Raw genomic sequence first — 22,265 nt, 5'->3', positions numbered from 1 at the left:
CAAGGTCCTGCACCAAGGTCAAAGATGCAGTAGCTGACCTGAGAGTCCTCCCATGCTGGTCTCCAGAGGCCGTTCTCCAAGGAGAACAAATTCTGATTAGACAAGCAGTTTTGAGATCATGAGTCAAGTCCTGGGGACAGTATATTACAGTTTTAGCTCCAAGACATAGTCTACTGCAAGGTCAGGTCTCATCACAAATGCTCCCTTTGTTGAGTGCCTGTTGGTTGTGTGGTAACTGCAAGAGTCTGTGACAAATGTCCTGCATTTAGCTGATAGTGGCAAAGGCTAGGTAGGGTGCTGCTGAGCCTGTCGTGTCAAGCTGGGGTGCAACCTCAAGAGGACATCACTTAAGGCCTTGGCACCTCTGTTAGGAAGCTGGCCCAGCCCACCTCTAACTCCCCCAAACCCCTACCTCACTGGGCTATGCAGTGAACTCTGTGTTGTGGTGGACTCGTGGTCATGGAGCTGGGGACACGCTCCCCAGGAATCAGAAAAGCTCTGTGCCAACAAACCCACTTGCTCTAGCCACCTCAGGAGGACTGTTAATTCCAAGAAATAGGCTACATCCCATGTGGCTTGGTTGCCGTGTGCTAAGGGAGATGCAGAGAATGGGGCGAGTAGCATAGAGCTTGTAAGAGCTCAGAAGCTTATATACTTGCATGAAGACCTCTTCTCTATCATTTTTATCTCTGCTCCCAAACACCTGGTCAGTGTCTGAGCAGGCCATTACTTCCACGATGCGGCAGTATCACAGCTTTCTATTTCCCCACCCAATCTCCCATTCCTCTTCTAGGCAAACTCGGCTCCATTCAAACAATGACCTTGAACTCCACAGAGCCTCTGCACTGACCAGCCCTTGTGGTGTTGTTGCCCTCGATGTTCTTTGTGTCTGTTCTGTACCCGCCATGGCTTCTTCCAATCATTTTCCCACTTGGAAAACCTGCTCCTTTCTCCTTGGACCCAGGGGCTCCTGAGTCCAGAGGGACCAGAGTGTGCTCCTGCATGGGAAAGCAGGCTGCTTGGTGGGAAAGTGGCTGCTGCACTGCTAGCTGAGATTGTGTCCTACTTGGTCTCTCGGGGGCCCACACAGCCACCACCTACCTTTCCACAGTTGTTGGAGTCACACTGGTCAAGGCAGGAGCACCTGGTGTGGCTTTAGACCGCTCCGTGAATCGGGAGTCAAATGCTTTCATGGGTTCAATCTTGGACGGGGTTGTTAACACGGAGGGTGACGATGCAGCAGGAGTAGAGGTAGCATTCACACTGGGGGTGGGGAGTAAGAAGATGGGAGAGTACGTTAAGCACAATCCATCAAGCATTTGGGAGTCCTACATTTGTGTTATCTGGAGCCAAATAAAAGGGCCACAGATATCAAACTTCTATAAATACAATTTCAAGATGTAATCTACTATTCTTATTTCTTCAATATTTTCATCTGTAAAAATCAGGAAGTTTGGCTACTGAGAAGGTCATGAGCAAATGCACTCACATTTGCCCCACTGTATTGTTGTGAGAGATTCTAGAGGTAGCATGAGGCCTAGAAAGTGGCTCTTACAACCTTTCTCACTATACAGCCCTACCTCCACAACTTGAATACAGCATTTCCATCCCAAACCACTCCAAACCAAAGCAGCTTTTCCTACTTTGACTAATGGTCTAACAAGAAAAGTCCCCAACCAGGGTCCTGAAGCCACTGTCTATTCCCAGCCTTCATGCTCAGCCAAACACACTGTGGCCTGGGAAGCCCCTCTCTCATCCCGCCTCGGCAATATGCGATCTTCATACTCTCCTCCAAGTGCTCATCTCATAGCCCTTGTCTTCTCCACAGAGAATAGGCCTAGGCATGAGCCTGTAAGTTTCCCCCATGCCCAAGCACATCACACACGCTGAGTCCCAAAGCCACTGGGCCTCCTACTGACCACATCCACCCACCTGGACCCCACAACAGACAGCTGGCAGGCATCCTGGAGTTCCTTCCTCCTCTCCCAGGACCTGCAAGGCCAACTGTTAAAATGTCTCACAGATCTGGAGCTGTCTATCCTTCCCCAGACACCCTTCCTGAGATGACTGGTGTGGCAATGATCTCCACCGTGCAGTGGGGGCCTAAGCCACTTCAAATGTAGAAATGCTGGAAAGTGGGGCTGACCCTAGGGCAGGCAATGCATCCCTGGGTGGTTCGCACCCTTAGGAGTGAGGAGTGCATCTTGGGACTGCATCTTGCCCCAGGAGGTGAAGTCCTCATGGCCCTGTGCATCAGAGACTCACCTGAACAAGGTCTCCCTCCCAAGCAGGACCTCATCAAAAATCAAGCACCTTTCTTTTTTTTATCGAAGGAGCCATGAAGTGTCAGCAGAACTGTGTCCAAATTTGAACTTTCCCCAGGGACAGGAGCAAGCCTTGGCATGCCCACTCACCTGTCCTTACTGACAGTATCACCAGCCGGCCTGGCACCAGCTGTCGCCACAGGCTCTGTGGAGGGCTTCGAGGCGCCAAAGGAGTTGGGGGTACTGGAGTCGAGTGGCAGTAGCTGTGGATTGCTATGAGAGGAGAGCATGGTGCCCGCCAGGGAGCCCGAGAGTGGGATGCTGTTAAAGAATGCCGTGGAGAAGTCCCTGTTGTCAAGAACAAAAATCAGCCTGGGAAATCAGACACATCAAGTACTTTCTATGTTTGAAGTGATTTTTTTCTGGGTCCAAAGGTGAAGTATTTTCATGGAAGAAAATGTGCCAAGTCACAGAAAAGTAAAAAGAAAACTAAAATTATGTCATACATTATGTGTAATCGAACCTAAGATGAACTGATACTTCATGTGCCACTAAGAAAGAAGAGGTTATTACCAAATGTAACTGTCAGAAGCTCCTGATTATAAGATGTACCCTAATCTCAGAAATGTTAAAATATGCAGGCGTGTGTCTCAGAACTCATGAAATGCAGCACACAGAGCAGGACTCTTTCATTATGGGCTGTGTGGATATACGATAATTTACCTAACCAGCCTCTACTGCGGAATGCCAGCGCTGTCTCCCAGCTTTTTCTGTAACAGACACTGCTGTCACAGGTGGCAAGATACTGCAGTGTTAAGGCTAAGGGCCCCGGGCCAACCTGGCCAGGTTTTACTCCTTTGCCATGAACAAGCTCTGGGACCTTGGGCACTTCAACCACTCTGTGCTTCAGGTTTCTATCTGCAAAACAGAAATTCACAGAACCCTCCTGAGGCTGGGACTAACGTGGTTAGTGTAGCACACACTTAGAACGCATAGTAGCTGCTCAAAGATGCACCCTGTCATAATCATCAGTACAACAGTTGTTTCACAGATTACATGAGATAAATTCCTAGAAGTGGAATTTCAGCAGCAGATGGAATGTTCATTGATGAGTTTTGATAAATAGTTCTAAAGTGCCTTCCTTGGAGGTTTAAATTCCAGCTGTGTATCAGAGTGCTTGCTTCCCCAAACCGTCACCAACAGTTTTACCAAATTTTTTGATACTTGACAATTTGATGAAAAATGGTACCTTACTATAGTTTTAATAATTTGCAATTACTTTGATGCGAGGTTGAGATTTTTTCATGCGGAAGCATATGATTTCCTTTATCTGGTGAACTGTTTATATTCCTTATTTATTGTTCTATCTGGTTGTCTTTACTATTGATTCCAAGACCTACTTACATATCTAATAAATTCCTTACACGAGCAGGAAGTATTTTCCCCAGGATGCTGTTTTTTTTTTTTTTTTTGTAAAGACTTTATTTTTAACTAATTTCTATACCCAACAGGAGGCTTGAACTTACAACCCCGAGATTAACAGTTGCATGTTCTTCCAACTGAGCCAGCCAGGTGTCCCCATGATGCTGTTTTGACTCTTTATAGTACAATTTTCCTTGCCCCCAAAATGTTTTTTGTGTGGACTAAATTTTGTGCCATAGATCATAAAAATATTCTTTTAAAGAATCTTCTAAAATTTTAAACAACAAAAAAGTTAAAAAAAAAATCTGAGTTGCTTGGAATGTATCTAATTTTAAGTTGTGAGGTAGGGATCTAACTTTGTTTCTATAGGTAAGTAGTCCTGACCCTCTCTCTCTCTCTCTCTCTCTTTCTCTCTCTCGATGTAATGTAATTTATTACATTAGCTGATGTCTCATCACTGATGCAAAATGCCACATAAATTCCCATAAATATTTGGGCTTAGTTTTGCGTTTTCTATTGTATTCCACCACTCTGTCTCTTCATATGTCAGTACCCATTTTATTACAGTTTATAAGTTTTAATTTCTGGTGGGGCTAGTCTTCCCTGATTTTCTTTTTCAGAAATATTTCAGTTATTCCTGCTTATTTTTCCACACAAGTTTAGAATGAGCCTGTCTGATTCTGAAAACTCCTGTTGGTTATTTGTATGGGCTCATGTTGAGAGAGATTTATCATCTTTATAATGTCAAGTCATCCTAGGGAAGAAATGGATGTACATTTCTAATTATTTCTTTGAATTTTCTTTTAGGTCTCTCAGTAGGATTTTATAATTTTTCTTCATAAAGACCTTCTACATTTCTTGTTACGTTGTAGGCACTGCATTTGTGAAAGTGATCTTCTAAAGGTAGTTGCCGCCACTTGGATCTCATTGTGTTGATTGTATCCACTTTATTATCTTCTTTTATTATCTATGGCAGTTTTCTCAGTTGATTCTCTTGCAGATCACACCATCTTTTAAATAATGATACATCTTACCACCTCCTTTCCAATATATTCTTTCTCTTGACTAATTGTATGACCTAGGACTTCCAGAACAATGTTAAATTATAGTTACCAGACTAGATGCATGCTTAGTTTTTGAATTTACTTTAAAATAAGGTAGTTTTTATCAAGTTAAGGAAGTGCCCATCTATTTAAATAAATTTTAAATCAGAACAATGTTGAATTTAATAAAAATGTCTCTTAGGCATCTATGGAGATGACCATATATTTCTTTTGATCTTTTGATATGCAGAAGCAAATTAAATTTCCCCAAATTTGAACCACCTTGCTTTCATGAAATAAATCTTACCTGGTCATAGTGTATTAACATTTTAACACACTGTAAGTTTCTGTTATTTTATTTAGCATTTTTGCATTGGCGTTCAGAAATGAGATTGATCAGGAATTTATTATGTTCTACCTTTGTCATGTTTTTGATGTAAATCTGTGTTCATTTCAAAAACGGTTTTGTAATGCACTAGAGTATTTTCAAGTATTTTGAATGGTATTAGAATGATCTGTTCCTCTAATTATTAGAATGAAACTTTCTTATAATTTCTCTGTGAAACCTTCTTAGTCTGGTGGCTTTTGGTAGGTTAGTTCTGGGACAGCGTCCTCTATTTCTTCTATAATAATTCATTTGTATAGACTTTCTTCAGTTTTCATAATTTTATTTTCCTCAAAATCACCTACTTTCAAATTTATTTACACAGAATTCAGTAAAGAAGTCTTTTGTCCTTTTGATTTATTCTTTACCTGTGATTACTTCTACTTAAAATATTTGTGTTTTTTCTTTTCTTGCTTGATTAAACTAATCATTACCTATTCTGTTGCTACTTGTTTTAACATGGGAGTCAAGGGGGCAAAAAAGCCTTTAAGACCAAAAGAATCAAGTTCTGGTGCCAGAAATAGGTGTCCTGTGGCAGAAAGCTGGCTTAAGGCCAAGTGGAAAGCCACTAACACCTCTATCTCCTCATCAGGTAGGGCTTGAAAGGATGCTTGGAAGAAAAATGTCACCATCACCACCACCTCCATTACCCTCACTTCCACAGCTTTTCACAGTGTTCAAAGCACAGTCACATGTACCTGTCTCATTTGGTCCTAATAAAAAGTAAGCATGTAGCATTACCCCTGGTAGGTGAACAACGGAAAAAGGCTCGATCAAAGGAAAACCACTCTCTGGGAGGCGTCAGGAGACTTGGCTCCATCTGGTCAGGTCTCTGCCCTCCAGGGCCTCACAGCCCACACCCCCAACATGAGGAGGTCAGATCAGCACATCATATGACAGAAGGTCTCTTCAGACTTCAAAACAACTGCAAAGTGCAGAGGACTAGTGTGGGTAGCACCCTGAGCACACTGGTTGAATAAGTATAAAACCTGAAATCACCTTGACAGCGGGGGGACTATTTCTTTCACACAGGGCCTTACCATCCTTTGAATCAACATGCATTGTTTTGAGGAGAATGACTAATACAAAAGCAAGCCTGACTACAGACTCTGAGACAACAGCAAATGGTGACTGAGTCCACTTTTCCCCTACTTTTCCCCCCTCAGGGAAATGTGCCTCAGAGCCCTACTTTCTGTCCAGTAATTCCACTTCTGGGAAGTATCCTGTGGTAACAGTCATGGGTGTGCTCAAAGATTAATTTACAATCACAAAACACTGGACACAAACTACAAGTCTACACTTAAGGGTCTGGTCAAGTAAATCATGGTGCATTCACAACCTGGGAACCTGGACAATCAGCAAGTCTTTGCTTCAGAGGACTATTTATTAAAATGGATGCAAGGTCAAGATACAGGAACAGGTGGGGAAAAAGACCGGAGATACAGATACCAAAATGTTAACAGTAATTATATCTGAGAGACTAGATTAAGGGTAATGTTTATATCCTTCTTTGGGTTTTTACTATTCAAAAATGTGTATAAAAGGGCAAAATGAAACAAAAAAAAATCAGTCCAACTTCTCTCCCTGGTTTCTTCAATGCCCCACCAACAATGAGGCAGAACTGGCCGTGTGGACACACAGGCCCTGTGAAGGTGCCCTTGCCTTCCAGCCTGTCACAGGCTCCTCCCAGCCCACCTTCTGCATGAGTCAAATGTGCATAAGGGCTCTGTAGGAAGCACAGGGCTTTGAGCCTGGTGGGAAGCTGGGCTCTACTCCCCCATTTCCAGATTCTAGGGGTCAGATTGACCCAAGAGCCTGTGAAGACCCTGATTATGAAAGTGCTAACTGGTGAAAGGAGAAAGGAAGAACTCCCCAGATAAAGCCACAGAAAGCTCGGTGAGTGAATAAGTACCCGGTGTCCAGCTGTGCTATGCAGAGAGGTGTGATTCTTCTGCGACCATCTGCAGTCCGAGTCTCAACTTGTTTCTTCAAAAGATTCTGGCAAAATAGAGTGACATATATGAATGGAAAAGTTTCTCCCAAGCACCTCCACATATAAAAAAATAAGGCTTCTAAGGAAATGAATTCTAACTTCCTTTTCTATGGCCTTCTGGTCCAACTAAACTCAGCCACTGAGCAAGCATTTTTGTCAGGGTGAGCATTCAACTTCCTGCACTGTAAAGCAGCAATGACAGAAAGCTCCCAGTTGAACTGGCTTCAGTACCTTGCTCTCATCACCTGCACAGCAGGCCTGGCCAGGTTTCCTAGGCAGTGAGCATATGCCAGTCTGGCCACTCTCAATCAGCAGCCGAGGGAACAAACAAATGAAACCTGTATCCGTGAGCCACTCTTGTCTCTAAGTTGTGATTTGCAAATCTTCTTTCATCAGAATCATTTCTTCTACTGAAGGCTCATAAAACCAAAGGTTCCCAGTCACACATTGTGTCCAAATTACAGATTTGTTGCCCTGTATAGGTCCTGGAGATCATTTAAGTTCCCCAGGTGATCCTGACGTTTCCTGCTCTGTTCCTGCCCCATCTCCACCCCCTCCCCCAGTGAGACATGGGCTTCCAGAGGAAGAAGGGGGAACCCACTGATATATCCTAAGGACAGAACCTGACACCCACTGTTCTCAGTATCTAAAATTTCCTAAAAAGGCTAGAAGTGAGGTTTGGAAGCTCCTATAAGAAATGATATCCTCTACAGAGGCCTTTGATAAAGTGCCTTAGGCCCCATTACTACCTCATGCAGCTGATGGCAATGGGGCCAAGTGGCCCCAAACTGGCTTACCCCTGGGTCCTGTTCTAGGCACAGCATACACCTGCTTACCGAATTGTGTCTGTGCTATGTTCAGACTGCTTGTTCCCCCTGCTCTGTCCCTGGGTGTGTACCCATGTCCTCAGGGCTATGGGGATGAGCCCTCACCTTCCTAATGTCTTCTAGACTCTCCCCATTGACAACGCCAGCAACTGAGGTAGCTGAACTTGTCTCTCTGGCCGAGGCACTCTTGTGGTCCAGCTGCTGTTGTTGCTGCCTGCGCTGGTATTTGAGCATCTCTGGGTTCTCGATGACAGCTGTGGAGAGCTGGGCCTCAGTCATGATGGCCAAGCTCTTGCCATAGGTAGACTGGTGAATGCGGCTCTAGGGGAAGCAGAAAGAAGTGCAACAGACCAGCTGTGAGCAGCAACGTGGTGGCTAGTGCCCACCAGTGGGTGAGTTGCGTGTTGACTCCCCTGGTTCTGAGAATGGAAAGGGTCTTGGGCAGTGGTCCCAGGTTCTTAAATCACCCCAAGTACCCCAAACACTTTTTGGGAATCAGACACTGAAGTTCAGAGCCTTCTCACACCATTCTTGTTTGCTGTCATCAGTTCCATGTGAATGGAAGTTACCATGGGGCTGCTAACAGTATCTAAGAGTAAGGGAATGTCTGGCATAGCAAACCTGGGGAAATCTTTCTCTGCCTCTCCTGTCCCCCAACATGTCCTGACCCTTCTGAGCAGGGTCCCTCCCTTCACCTTCCTAGGTCTCATTAATTCAATGCCACAACAAGCCGGACAGGACCCCATGTTGGCAGGGATAGCATCCCCAGCACGTTAGAGTGATTAGTGTGATGAAGAGTAGACTCATAAGGAAGGCCTAATGACCAACACGGAGGCCAGCAGGACATATGCCTCACAGCAGAGGATGCTGGGCAGGGGGAGGTCACGCCTTGGGATTTGTTTCTGCAGGGCCTGGTGTGTTGTGTGTGGCTGGGAACTTCCCTCCTTTGCTACCTGTCCCTTCTGCCCTCAATCCCTCCCCTGGAATCTGGAGGAGAATTCAGAGTTTGGCAGATGTTTACCTGTGTGTCTCAAACATGGGGTCCCTGCCTGCCATTTGGGAAAAGGTAAGCTAGATGGTGTTATTTTGTAGCCCTCCCCGCCAGTGCCCTCCACCGGACTCTCCAAGGGGGAGGAGAGTGCATAGGGATCCCAGGTTACCTGATGACAGTGACAAGGCAGAAAGACCTGAAGCCACTGAGACACTCATCCCTTCATTGGCAAGTGACTCTTGGGGTGCCAGGCCATTTTAGGTGCTGTCATCAAGGCAGACCCCTATGCCCAAGGGGTTTACTTCATAGCATGAAGTCCACACAGTAGCTTATGAGGGAGCCTCTACCAGTAATTGCAGCTCAAAGGGGAGAGCTGCCCACCTGCTCTGGGCTTTCACAAGGCTCCTTTCAGACAAATGAATACATTCCACTGAGTGGTGGCAAAGGCCCATCTGTAGAAATGTCTGCCTTCTAAGTCTATGGTCCATAAAGCAGGGCCTTTCCTAAAGTCCTTGAAGAAGGGCACATGGGTCACCCTGTCCTGGGCAGAGAGCACAGAGGGGAGGAAGCCTATGGGCCTGGCCCATGGTTCTGTTCTCATACTTAAGGGTTGTGTATGGTCTTGGCGAAGAGTCACACTATTTTCCGAGGCTTAGTTACCTTGTTGATAAAATGAATGAGCCTTGCCTTGAAGGGTTTTATAGAATTCAAATGAAATAATACATGCAAAATACATAGCCCAGAGTCTGGCGTGCAGCAAGTGCTAAGAAACCATCAATGTTACTGCTCTATGGCAACTATGTTTGTATGACACAATGGGGAAAGGGACGTGAGCAGGAACCCTTAGGAGTCACTCTTGCTATCTCCCACATGTGAAAACATCCCAGTGTGTGGCTAATTATCACCTCAAGAACAGATGCCCAAAGTTGTTTTATTCTTAGTTCCAAAACTGATTTCTGACATGAATGAGAGCCTCATCTTTACTTAATCTATTAAATTAAATGTAAAATGTACATTTTACATTTACATTAAAATGTAAAAAAAAAAAAAAAAAAAATTACCATCTGTACGAGACAAATACCCAAGAATACTTGAAGAAACAATGTGTCTGTGTATGTCCTAAGGAGAGGGTCCAATCGAAGGGGCTGTGGTGGCCATTTCTGTGGCCCAAGAGCAAGCGCAGCACTCAGGCTACCAGTTGGAGGTGTACTGTTCTCCTACCTTCTCCTCCTCGCTCAGGGGGTCTCCAAGCTCATCCTGGGAGAAATCTAGAAACGCCACAGAGCCATCCATGGAGCACACCAAGATGCCCAGCCCATTCAGAGTCCTGAAAAAGGTGGCTATTAGCAGTCTGGGAGCAAGTCCCTATGGGGCTTAACCACACCTCCAAGGCTGGACCGGGAGGGTAGCATGCAGGGTTCTTCTCAGATGCCAGAAACCCCTTGTTACCTTCTATGGCATTCTTTGGTAGGGTGGGGGCAGGGGAGACAATCACACTGCAGAAGGTTCTGGTGTCCTTTAGTTCTTTGCACATGTACAAAGTATCTCTCACCATGTATTCCGTAAGAATTTCACTTTTATTTATTTTGAAACCATGTTTTAAAAAAACATGAAGGAATATACATCTAAATGAGGTCATTGAGAAGCAACAAATGTGTCTTCATACTTATGCTAATCTGGTTCATGCAATGACAGAGTGAAGTAAAACCAGGATCACAGCACTTTTTCCCCAAATGTCAGTTTGCCTGAGGAAGTATTTTCCAGGGGCAAATGCCAACAAAGCAGGAAGCACAGCAGCTGACACTCTCCCAATGTCAGGCCCAAGCTGCCCTTTCTTGAATCATCTGCTCTGGCTACCACACCTGGGGAGGGGGGTGGCCCTGGCTGCCTGACCCCAGTCACATCTGGAAGGCCTCATGTTCCTGTGTGTAGCTTCTCTTTTCCTAGCCTGTGCACTGTAATAAGAATCCATCTTACCAGGAAATATCCATGATGGATTTGTCGAATAGCTCATGGATGACAACCAAAGGCCGTTTCAGACACGTGAGCTGGAAGGAAAGAAGCAGCAAAGGTTAATGTAATGAACAAAAACTGTTTTTTGTGCACTCAGTTCTGTTAATACCAACAGTTCTAGAAGCTTGGTCTGAGTTTTTGTTGACATACAAGGCATATTCAACTCTATTCAAACAGCAACCAGCAAGATCCAAACCTGTGCAAACCAAAACCTGACATTTTAGTGTGGTCTCTGTCTGAAGGGCTCGCTGTAGTCTGGCTGGGGAGATGGCTTCATAAATGGACAATCTAGAAGGGAGAATGGGGTTCCAGAAAGGCCATGACCTGAGCAGAAGTTTACAAGCAAGGGATGGGATGCCAAGGCCTGGGCAGAAGACGAGGCAGCAAAAGTAGTGCCCAGGACAGGAAAACAGCCTCAGAGAAGCCAGCACATCTCCTCTTGGCCCAAGGAGTTCTGGTACATATGTATGCAAAGCTGGGTGTAACCGGTTACATACATCACACGGGCTCATTCTACAAAGTATGTGCAGATAGTTCAGAAACACCAAAAACAGTTTAAGTTGCCCTGAATCCAGATCTAAAGTTAACCACTATTAACACTTGGATGAGTTATTTTCTTTCGGTCTTTCTTGTGCAAATATTTTATTCTTTGGCACATAACTTTTTTATTTAATACATTATGTCATTAAACACCCTGTAAAAACCTGTCTTTGATGACTGCACAAGATTCACCACATGCACACTTATATCTAGTCACTCAAAGTTTGGGCTATGTGCTGTCTCCCTGTTCCCACAGCTCATATACTAGTGTCTGGCCACCCTGCTGACAAGGTCCTGGGGCCACAGTGCGGTGGGTAGGAGGGAACACCTTTTGCATGGCTCCCATCAAGTGCTGCTTCTATAGGGGAAGAGTTGCTGTGGCCACCCTAGTCCTGAGGAAAGGGAGTCTGAACTACTTGGAATCCACAAGAAGACTCTTGTCCTTACTCTAATTCCACTTCCAGAAAAAAATAGCACTGTCTCTCCTCCCAAAAATGTGCCTACAGACCACTCAGAAATCTGGAACCTTTATGAACATCTGACCTCAGCATTCTAAGAAAATGAATATATGATCAGTGATGTTTTGGGTAAAGCACCACAAATGAAACTCCAGGCCAGAAGGAGCCCAGGAAGAACACGCCTGGAACTACCTATGGTAGCGTTCAGGTTCTGAAATGTCACATGAATACGGGCCTAAAAAAAAAAAAAAAATCAGTGTACACACAGCAATCAATTTCTCTGTGACAAAGAACTGTAATAAATGCTGCCAGAGGATAACCTTCAAGTCTACAACTATAAGTCCACTCTGCTTACAGGGAACTTGTAATTAGTTAGCAATAAACTAATGCTAAATTAGCTAAATGTTAATGCTAAATGCAACAACACACATGCATCTCAATATTATGCCAAGTGAAAGCAATGCAGGACATAAAAAGTAAACACTGCACAACTCATCAATGTGACAGACATTGTTGGAGTGGCTGCCTTGGCCAAGGGGTGTTGGGAAGTGGGTTCTTGACTGGGCAGGGATGAGGGGTTCTGGGGTGGTGGTTACACTGGTGTAAACATGTATGACAATGCATTGACCTGTATACTTCAGGTGAATACATTTGCTGTAGGTTATATAAGGATACAAAGTTTTTCTAAAAGGAAGCAAACATAGCATGCCAACTGAAGGTATTCCCTGAATCTGGACATAAGAGTTGCTCTGACTGGGGCTCAGGGTGGCCTCTCCTAGCTCGCCCCAAGCCTAGTCTTCAGCACTTCCTTCCTCCTGGGGTAATGAGAGGGCCTGACCCCAGATCTGGGGCGGAAACACACACTGAGCACCACTGAAAGTGGGGGGTAGGGGAGTCACTCCAAGCTTCTGGGCTCTGCCTCCTTCACCAGTTCCTTCTCCTTTGCCCTGCAGGAGCCACAAAAGGTCTTGGTGGGGGAGGTGGGGAGGGAAGGAGTGGGGGCTCACCCAGACAGAGAGAGAACGGTCCTTGCTGCCAACAGCACAGCAGCAATATGGGCAGCTGGGCTTTGCAGAACTCCCATTCTTCTGCTTCTTTTTGAAGATTTTTGGGTTGAATTTCTAAACCAAATAACAAATGTTAAAATAATTAATCAAGCATCAAGCACAAACCCTATGCCCAGTATCAGAAATATAGCACAATACCAGTCTATTGGTGGGAAACCCACACTGACATTCTCCCAGCCCCAGGCACTCAGCATACTTTATTTCATCTTCATAACTACCCACGAGGCATTTTGCTGAGGATGAAATGGAGTCTCAGAGAGGCCAGGAAACATGGGCTAAGTCACCCAATGAGTAAGTGGTGAGACAAGGATTTGAGGCTGGCTCTACCAACTCTCCATTTCTGGGCTTGCAGCCAGGTTGATGGCATGGGAGCTACTGAAGCTTGCTCTCTGAATTCCTCCTGGCCTGGGCAAGGCCAGTTCCAGGACGTGGCTTTAGGGATAAAGTCCTGACAGAGGTCAATGGGACTGTCAGATGTCTACTCCATTAATCCCTTCCCCTTCACTGTAGTTGTTGCTCAGAGTCAAAACTAGCAGATGCTGATCAGCCCCGCATGATCTCACTTGGCCAGGACAATGGCTAAGTCACACTAAAGTGCACTCTGGGGTTTATCCTCAGTGTAACCTGGGTGCTGCTTTTGGCAAGGCTGGAAGCACACAGAGAGCTCCCTGCCACATTCCTGAATTGAAAGGGTGGGAACTCTAGAGTCAGAGCTGGAATCCCCATGCCAGGACAAATGAGGAGGAAAGGTGGCTCCGGGGAGCCTGATGTCAGCTGGCCTGGCCCAGAGGGGTTCTAATCCCAGAGGCTAGGCAAGAATAGCCAGGTGCACAGAGACCAGAAACATAGAACCTGGAGGTGTGCATCCTGGGCTTGAGTCTTGGCTACCCTGGGTTGGCTGAGAGGCCTCAACACCATGATCTCACAAAACTACTCTTAAACAGTGCCTGTGAGGACCACTTGACAGAGTCATGTGGAAGCACCGTGCTAACCCAAAGCAGTGATTTTTCAAACATTTTAGTAACAAGGGCCTGGCTTTGAACAAAGTCCTACATGGGCTCTAATACAAAAAAAAAATTAAAGAAGTAATATTTTATTTGTATAAAAGTTATAAATATTTTAAACTACAATATATAGTATTTATCATGAATTTAAACAATGGTAAGGATGAGCCCATTTTAAGGAATACAAAAAAACTGAGATCAGAGTCCTGGATGATCCTTCACTTTTACCAACCTTTAGCCCACCAACTTATTTTCTTTGTTTTGGTTGCCCAGTGCTGAGAAAATCCTCGTTAATAGTAGCCCGCATCTGCTGGCTCCCATGTCGACTGGGCGGGGCAACTCCAGACTCAGGTGATCCACAGCACAGCCTCATAGCTATGACTGTCCAGTGCTGGGGTGCAGGAACATGTGCTCAACAGGCACACGGACTGCACCTGTGCTCCCGAGTCTGGCTCGTGGGGCACTTGTCAGGACCAGTATGCTTGAGCACCGTGACCTGACCCAAATGTGTAAAAAGGTGAGTGTGGAGCTACAGTGTTCCCAATCACAGATTGATTTTGGTGATACTCATTAAAACATGTGAATATATATTGTTTTGTAAAATCACTTCAAAAACTGTGAAACGTAAGTATTTAAAATGAAACAAGGATGTGGCATGTGCTGACTCTCAGAGCCCACCACCACAGTCCCACATTTGACCCAGCCTTGAGGCAAGGCACCTCCCAGGCTGAGGCTAAGCACACTCACAACAACAGTCACAGCTTTCCGGTGCCCGACAAAGTCCATGTTGGTCTTCCAGCCCTCCCGTTCAATGATCTGGGCAGTGGGGCCAGAGTTGTTCATGGCGTGGGCAGACACCAGGTAGTGCCCGTCAGGTGACCAGCTGAGCCGCAACACATGGGTTGTCCCTCCACACTGAAAGAAACATCTGCAATTGGAAGGAGCTCAAAGCCAATTGTGTGACCAACACTGTGGCCTCAAGAATAGAGGTGAATTCTGATTTATAAATGTATGATAGCAGAGCATGTACCCAAGTTTCTGGCTACATGAATAGCTGTAACTCCAGTCTCTCCAGATGATGTAACAAAAAAGGTGCTGTTAGATGAGACTGGGAGCTGCAGCATCCTACACTCCCCTATGGGAGCTGAACACCACACAGTGGCATAGGCCTCAGGGGATCTGCAGGACAGCCACCTCTTTTAACTCTCAATTCTGCATGGGTCAAATCTATCTGGTCACCGACCTCTTTCTTCTGCCCAGCATGTTAACCCTACCACATGAGGTCTGCAGAACATTCACTTCCGTGGAAGAAGAGTCCTATGGACCCTCAGGAGCCAGTCTCTGTGAGGCAGCCAGTAACCATGAGCCACTATGTGCTCTCTTGAGTCTGCCTCCTCAACTGAAGCCTGGTGGTGTTACTAGCAAAGGGGAAGAGCTTCATAAAGTCCATATAAACTATAAAACACATAGCAGAAAGGCACGGTTTACCTGACCTGGTCCAGGGCTGAAACAAGACATCTTTCCACATTATTACTGCAAAGTAAGATGATATGGGCCATAAAACCAGCCCCCTAAAGCTCAAGGTTGGCTTAGGGCAGTTTTAAAGACTTAAGAGTCAAGATCTTGGCCTCATAGCCCCAGAAGAGGGCAGGACAAGATGGGGCCTGAATGCAGTGACACATCTGCCTCAACTTCCAGCTGGGTCACAGACCCAGGCAGGACAGGCTGACCCCTGAGGCTGAGGAGTCCTGTCTGCTCCCACTGGGACTCCAAACACCCCTGCCCACCTTCCATAACTGCCCACAGGAGCCTCGCTAGTGGGACCCCACTACTAGTCACTGGAACCCTGAGGAGGAGCCCCAGAAGGCATGAAGGCCCATGTCCCCTGTTCCAGACTATAGCCAAGAAGGGCAAGATTCAGTAGGGTGAATAACAGTGCTAATGTGGTGCTGTTGGTTTGGGGAAAACGGAATACATGATTTCTACCTTCCTTCTACAGCCAGCCCTGAACCGTGGGGGAACGTCTATTCCTCCTGCAAAACTTTGCTCACAGCCCTCACTCTGAGAAGCCTTCCCTGATGCGATCACTCCTCCTGGGCTATTTCTGCACATTCTGAACAACTCCACCACCATGCTCACAACTGATGTGAAAGTCTATCTTTCCCACGAGGCTCTAAGCTTCAAGGGAAAGACTCCATCTTAGTCCACTTTCATTTCATTTACCTAACACTGCCCTTCTCACAGTAGGCACTTAAGATCTGATTCCATATGAAATGAGAACCCAAATAAAGGAAGAGACAGTAAAATACTTTACAAGGCACTGCAGTTCAACCTCTAGACATTGTGCACACTGTACTCATAACGCTAGCCTAGAAAGATGTTGGATGGCCTGCAGAGTGCAAGTCAGTGAGCAAAGCCACAGCACAGTTAGGAAAAATAAAAGAGAGGGTCTCCTCCACCTGTGTGGCACAATGGTGAGGGAGCATTGCTAAGGGGTTTTCTTCAGCTTTTTCTCACTTCAAAGTTGGACATTTAATACCATCTGAGAAATGAAAGATTTTCATCATCTGACTCTTTGGGGCAGAGGGCCTGCCCCAGAGAACCCTGACCAGTCTGCTCAGGCCCTGGAACTCCGCATTCACCCATGAGGTCTGGACCCCAGCCAGTTCCTCCTCTGTGCACTGAGGCCAGTGGGGGCTGATGGACCAAGCTCCTTGGGCTGGATCCTTACCTCATCAAAAGGTTTGGTGATGCTGGTCTCCAACTGCCAGTCCAGCGTTCTCCACACCTTCAGGCTGCGGTCGTCAGCTTGAGAGGCAATGTATTTACCAACAGGGTCCCAGGTCAACCCCTTTACCAAGCCAGAATGGCCTCTCAGAGTAGCGAGAATTTCTGTGGAGAAAAAGAAGAGATTGGAAAGGTATTAGCTAGGGGAAAATGATGAGTCTGTCTAAACATGAGCTGCAATCCATGGGCTATGGAATGGTTAGCCAAGAGAAGGGATCTCAGGAGTCTACCTTCGTCAGCTCCCACCCCTGGGCACAAGCAGAAGAGCCCCCTAATCTGATCTCTATCAAGGCAAAGCAACTTGAAGGAAGGACTGCACCCAGGAGGCAGGCACGATGCATGAGCCCCCTAAAGGGCAGGCAAGGAGGGACACAGGCTTGGGCCAGAGGCAAATTCTGCCTCTTGGACTTGTCTGCAGTTGGTAGCTCTGCCAGTGGTTTCCCTTTCTGAACAGAAGGTCATGCCCACCTGGGCTCTGACATCAGCATTTCTGATGTGAACCTCCCTGGCAGCTCCCCCCATAAGGAGCTGGCCTGACAGCTCAGGGGAAAGGGCACTGTGCTAAAAGTCCTTTGTAAGTCATCACTGAGACACAAGGTGTGTGGGATGGCACGTCCTAGGGATCTATAATCTAAATACTACTCCAGCACTCCATGACCAGGATGAAAATGGACCTACACATCTTGGTAGCTTATAAAGAGAGAAAATGACTTGGATCAAGGTCACGGGGGATGCTTCTTAGCCCATGAAGAAAACATATTCCAGATACTAGCAGAAAGAGGATATGTATCTTACCAGTTATAATCTGCAGTGATATGCCAGGTTATGCCATCTGTTGTGACTTTAAACACATTAATAAGAAAAATAATCTTTTGCAAAACTGGATTTGTTAACCTGTATGTGCTCAAAGGCTTCAGAGAGTAGATGGCAACTGAGCGAAGGCTGGACCCCAGTGGCGGGAAGCCATACCCTCAAGGGCATATGTGTATGTGGGGGTGCCAGGTGCCCAAGTACATGCGATGCCATCCTATCAGCCTCATGATCTGCAGCACATCCATGCTAGCACTCATTTACAATTTTCTTTAACATAAACCTCTTTTAAAACCTTAAACAAATGTCAATGATGCAGAACAAAAGAACGGAGTCTCTGACAAGACAATGTGAATCCTCATCCACTATGAGACACTTGTTGCCACCAGCCTAAGGAGACCAAGAGCCCACGCTGCTCCAGATGAGCGGCCCATTTCTGCCACCACCCAGTCAGAGGCCCAGACCTGGGAACTTCACAGCGTTCCAGATGACGACAGTGTTATCCACGCTGCACGAGGCCAGCCAGGCATCATGGGGAGACCACGCTACATCCATTACATCTGGAAGACAGAGGGCTGGTAGTGAGTCTCTTACCTGGTGCACAGACTTGACTAGGGGGGCACTCAGCAACGCCTGTCTGCCAAGTGGGCCAGTACCCCTAGCATTCCATGTCTGAGGAAACTTGAGATCATAACTAGACTATTTCTTAAAAACCAATCTGCAAAACTTCCCCACTAATGTTTTTGAATTGGTCATGACATTTGAAGCATCCAAGTGACCTCAATCACCCCTTTGACAGATGAGGCAACTGAGGATCATAGCTGAGAGGTTGGGGCTACGTAGAAGAACCCTGGCTCTGACACCTGCTGGGTCTGTGGCCTCAGGCTCACTAAGCTTGCTTCTCTGATCCCAATTGGGCCTGAGAGCCCTTTGAGCACTACAGGTACAGCACCTGGCAGAATGTCTGGCACACAGCACTCAATAGGTACCAAATGAGTGGGACCATCTTCAGGCCCTTTGCACGAACCAGACCTCATCTCCAAGATCCTGCCAGAGCATCCCTCCCCTACAGAGCCCCCAAACACAATTATTCATATTCACTTCTTTTGTAACTCAGTTTTCTCATGTGTAAAATGCAGATTAAAAAAAAAAAAACAAAAAACAAAGCTCAGAGGGTTATTACAAGGATTAAATGTGAAAAAGTGCTGTAGCACGGTGCCAGGCACACACCAAGGCATTGATATAGATCAGCTGTGACAGTGACAATGACCAGGCCCATCTCACCATCCAGGTGTGACTTTTTTCTAACCTCTGTGCCTGGTGCAGTGCTAGGTATGAGAATGGCTGGTGAGAGATGAAGAAACAGAAACACGGCATCAAGTTAACAGCTTTCTAGTCCTCTCCTCACAGGACTTTTTAAAATGTGTAAGCAAAATATTCAAAAGTTCTATTTTGTTTTTTTCTATTTTTAAAAAAAATCTTCAGGGACAGCTTAATGCATTTTTTCCCACATGGTATTGCACTTGGTATTTCACACAGCATACACACTAGTGTGCTGCACTTAGTATTCCTTTTAATTAAAAAAAATGTTTATTTTGAGAGAGGAAGAGAGAGTGTGCATGAGAGAGGGGGAGGGGAGGGGGAGGGGAGGGGGAGGGAAGGAGGGAGGGAGGGAGGGAGGGAGGGAGAGAGAGAGAGAATCCCAACCAAGCTCCACGCTGTCACAGCAGAGCCTGATGAGGGGCTCAATCTCCTGAACTGTGAGATCATGACCTGAGCCGAAATCAAGAGTCAGATGTTTAACTGACTGAGCCACCCAGCCACCCCACGCATTTAGTATTCTAATAGCCTATGTGATCCTGAGGGCTTCTCCTGTTTTGCTCTGCATTCTTTGTCTTTTTTTTATTTATTAAAAAAATTTTTTTTAACGTTTATTTATTTTTGAGACAGAGAGAGACAGAGCATGAACAGGGGAGGGTCAGAGAGAGAGAGGGAGACACAGAATCTGAAACAGGCTCCAGGCTCTGAGCTGTCAGCACAGAGCCCGACGCGGGGCTTGAACTCACGGACCGTGAGATCGTGACCTGAGATGAAGTCAGACGCTTAACCGACTGAGCCACCCAGGCGCCCCTGCATCCTGTCTTTGAGAGCATTCACTACCATAAATAGACCTAATTTAACAATGAACTATAACTGGCTTCCAGGTTTTCATGCTAATGAACACACAGCCATATGCCACTCTCTACACTCTGGTTTATTTCTTGTGACTGATGTGGCAAAGTGGGACTCTGGGTAGAAGGCCTAAAGGTTTTCCTAAGTCTAGACTCTCTTAACCCTGTAGACTGCATTCCAGAGACCTCTAGAACTTTACACTTTTATAAGCAGGATGTCCATTTCAAATTCTCTTATTAGCTTGAGGGTTATGATTTTTCCCTTCTAACTTATGAAGTACATTTTTATATTTTAACTTCACTTTGATTAGTAATGAAAGTGAAGATTTTTCACATGTTTGTCTAACAAAGTTGTCTTCTTAGACTATTTTCTTCCTTTCTTGTCTGTTGGGAGGTTTTTTGTGCAGCAGGTCTGACAAGCACAAAGGTAGTGCCTATAAAAATGAGGAATAAGAACCTCCTCTAGGAGCTTCCAGGCCAGGAGGGGCAAATGTGTAAACATCAGAATTTCACTGCGGTACCTAAGTCTTAGAGCAGAGAAGTAGTCAGCTGAGAATTCCAGAAAGGAGATTTCATTTTCTTAGCAATTTTCATAGACTATTGATAATACAGGCATTAGCTGCAAATTCTATCAGTTTTAACTTCCTAACACCGCAGGCGATTTATGACGTAAAGTCTGTTATTCTCCTTAGTGATGTCTTTTATTGCCTGTTAACCTTCAAAAATATTCTCTCTGCTAGAGGTTTGATAAATATTCAATTCTTCTGCAACAATTCAATTGTTTTCTTCTGCTTTAATTATTTAGAATGTTTCTCTCTTTAATATCTGGAATTTATTTCAGTGCATGCTGTACTTAGTGAAGCTCTATATTACTCTCCCCTCATCCTCAAACTGTATAATGGTTATTCTATCACTTGTGATAGAATCTCCATAATTGATAACTGATGCCTCCTTCACAATACATCAAGTTGTTAGGTACATGTACCTGATTTCAATGTTGGTTAAGTTTTGGTCCCAAACCCATGACATTTTAAATCACTGAAGCTTTGAATGTTTTCTTCCACAACCTTCCTTATAATTCCGAATGCCCTTCGGAGTCACTGTTAAGTTATGCTGTAAATCCACATAAGTGACATAATTTTCTCCCTAAACCCCTGTTTTGGAGTTTCAGTCTTCAGACTATACCACTCCCTCTCCTTCCCATTGCACATCTACATATATCTGACACCCTCCTGCACTTAAAGAGTTAAATTTCTGGTCACATGTCACTCCAGAAACTCTCATCATCATCCTTGCTGATTCTAGGAGGATAATCTTTTGTTTTGTTTTGACACAAGGCTCTTGGATCCTTAAACTTCACAGCCTCCTCCAGTGACCTTGGCTTCTACTACCTCAGGCACTCATTCCCAGTCATGCCCAGAGACCCTCCCTGACAGATCACTGCAACTCTTCCCTGGTCTCATTCCAACCCTCCCACACTCCTACCATCAACCCAGTGCTTCCAGCTCCCTCTCAACTCCAACAGGGCTTGCAGGTGCTATGGGCCTTCTGCTGTCTCCCTATTCGGATTAGAGTCCACCATAACCCTCTGCTCTTCTCCCGTGTTTTCACATGTGCCTGACAAAACCCAGCCTGGTTCAATCTAGCTATTTCCTCCCCTCCCCATCCCAGTCTTTCTTGAGCATCCTCCAATGAGTCTTCCACCCAACAACACCAAAACGAACAGCAGTAGCCAAGGCCATGGGCAGCCTCCATGCCATCAAGTCCAATGGTCAATATCCTCACCCTTACCTGACCCCCAGGCAACATGTGATGCACTGCTTAATCACTTTTCCTTCAAATGCTCTCTCCGCTGTCTTAAACTGGCCTCCTCTCCGACTCAGCCTGTTTCACTTGTTCCTCATCACCCCAAAGCCCAACCTCTACCCTTGGCCTCCAGTCCCACCTATGCTTCTCCCCTGTACTCAACTTTCACATATCAAAATGCCTATGCAGCAGGACACTTACACCCCTGCTAGACAATGCAAACCAAACATGCCCCAAAGCATTTCTAAACATTTCCCCCAGCAAACATTTCTGTCCCACCTACACACTTTCCATCAGGTGATGGCATATGCATCCTTACCACCCTCCAGGCCACAGTCAAGGAAGCCGTCCTGATTCCTTTGCTTATCTCACATACCCTACATCCCATCCACCAGGAACTCTGCCTCTGACTACCGCTCCTTGTGACTTCCACTGCTACAACCCAGGTCCACTGTCTCTCACCAAGATTATGTGAGCAGCCTCATCAGTGGTCTCTCTAGTGCCGTCCATAGTCCATGCAGCTGCCACAGGCCTTGCTTCTCTGCTCAAAGCCCTACTGAGCCTTCCCATCTCACTCAGAGAAGAGCCCCTCCTAATGGCCTAGAAGGCCTGTCCCTGCTTCCCTCCCCTGTTCACTCCTTGTGTCCTAGTTCTCTGAATACACCAAGCACACATCCACACTCC

The 22,265-nt window shown here is 45.8% G+C and overlaps 1 protein-coding gene across 4 annotated transcripts in view; it reads right to left on the bottom strand.

Annotated features, from left to right (window-relative positions):
* The window catches only part of LOC122204227 (protein HIRA), a 91,346-nt gene that overhangs the window by 39,435 nt on the left and 29,646 nt on the right, over window positions 1-22,265 (bottom strand). For all 4 annotated transcript variants that reach the window (XM_042911628.1, XM_042911631.1, XM_042911629.1 and 1 more), the window contains 10 exons: window positions 18,069-18,164; window positions 16,739-16,899; window positions 14,755-14,922; window positions 12,944-13,057; window positions 10,903-10,973; window positions 10,147-10,252; window positions 8,040-8,255; window positions 7,027-7,112; window positions 2,415-2,612; window positions 1,102-1,263 (listed from right to left, as the gene is read on the bottom strand). In XM_042911628.1, the coding sequence (XP_042767562.1) occupies window positions 1,102-1,263; window positions 2,415-2,612; window positions 7,027-7,112; window positions 8,040-8,255; window positions 10,147-10,252; window positions 10,903-10,973; window positions 12,944-13,057; window positions 14,755-14,922; window positions 16,739-16,899; window positions 18,069-18,164 (1,378 nt within the window). The remainder of the gene's footprint in view (window positions 1-1,101; window positions 1,264-2,414; window positions 2,613-7,026; window positions 7,113-8,039; window positions 8,256-10,146; window positions 10,253-10,902; window positions 10,974-12,943; window positions 13,058-14,754; window positions 14,923-16,738; window positions 16,900-18,068; window positions 18,165-22,265) is intronic.

The sequence above is a fragment of the Panthera leo genome, chromosome D3 (genome assembly GCF_018350215.1).
Source record: "Panthera leo isolate Ple1 chromosome D3, P.leo_Ple1_pat1.1, whole genome shotgun sequence".
NCBI classification, from domain to species: domain Eukaryota; kingdom Metazoa; phylum Chordata; class Mammalia; order Carnivora; family Felidae; genus Panthera; species Panthera leo.
The sequence above is the reverse complement of the archived record's forward strand: the minus strand, read 5'-3'. Positions and strand labels throughout refer to the sequence as shown.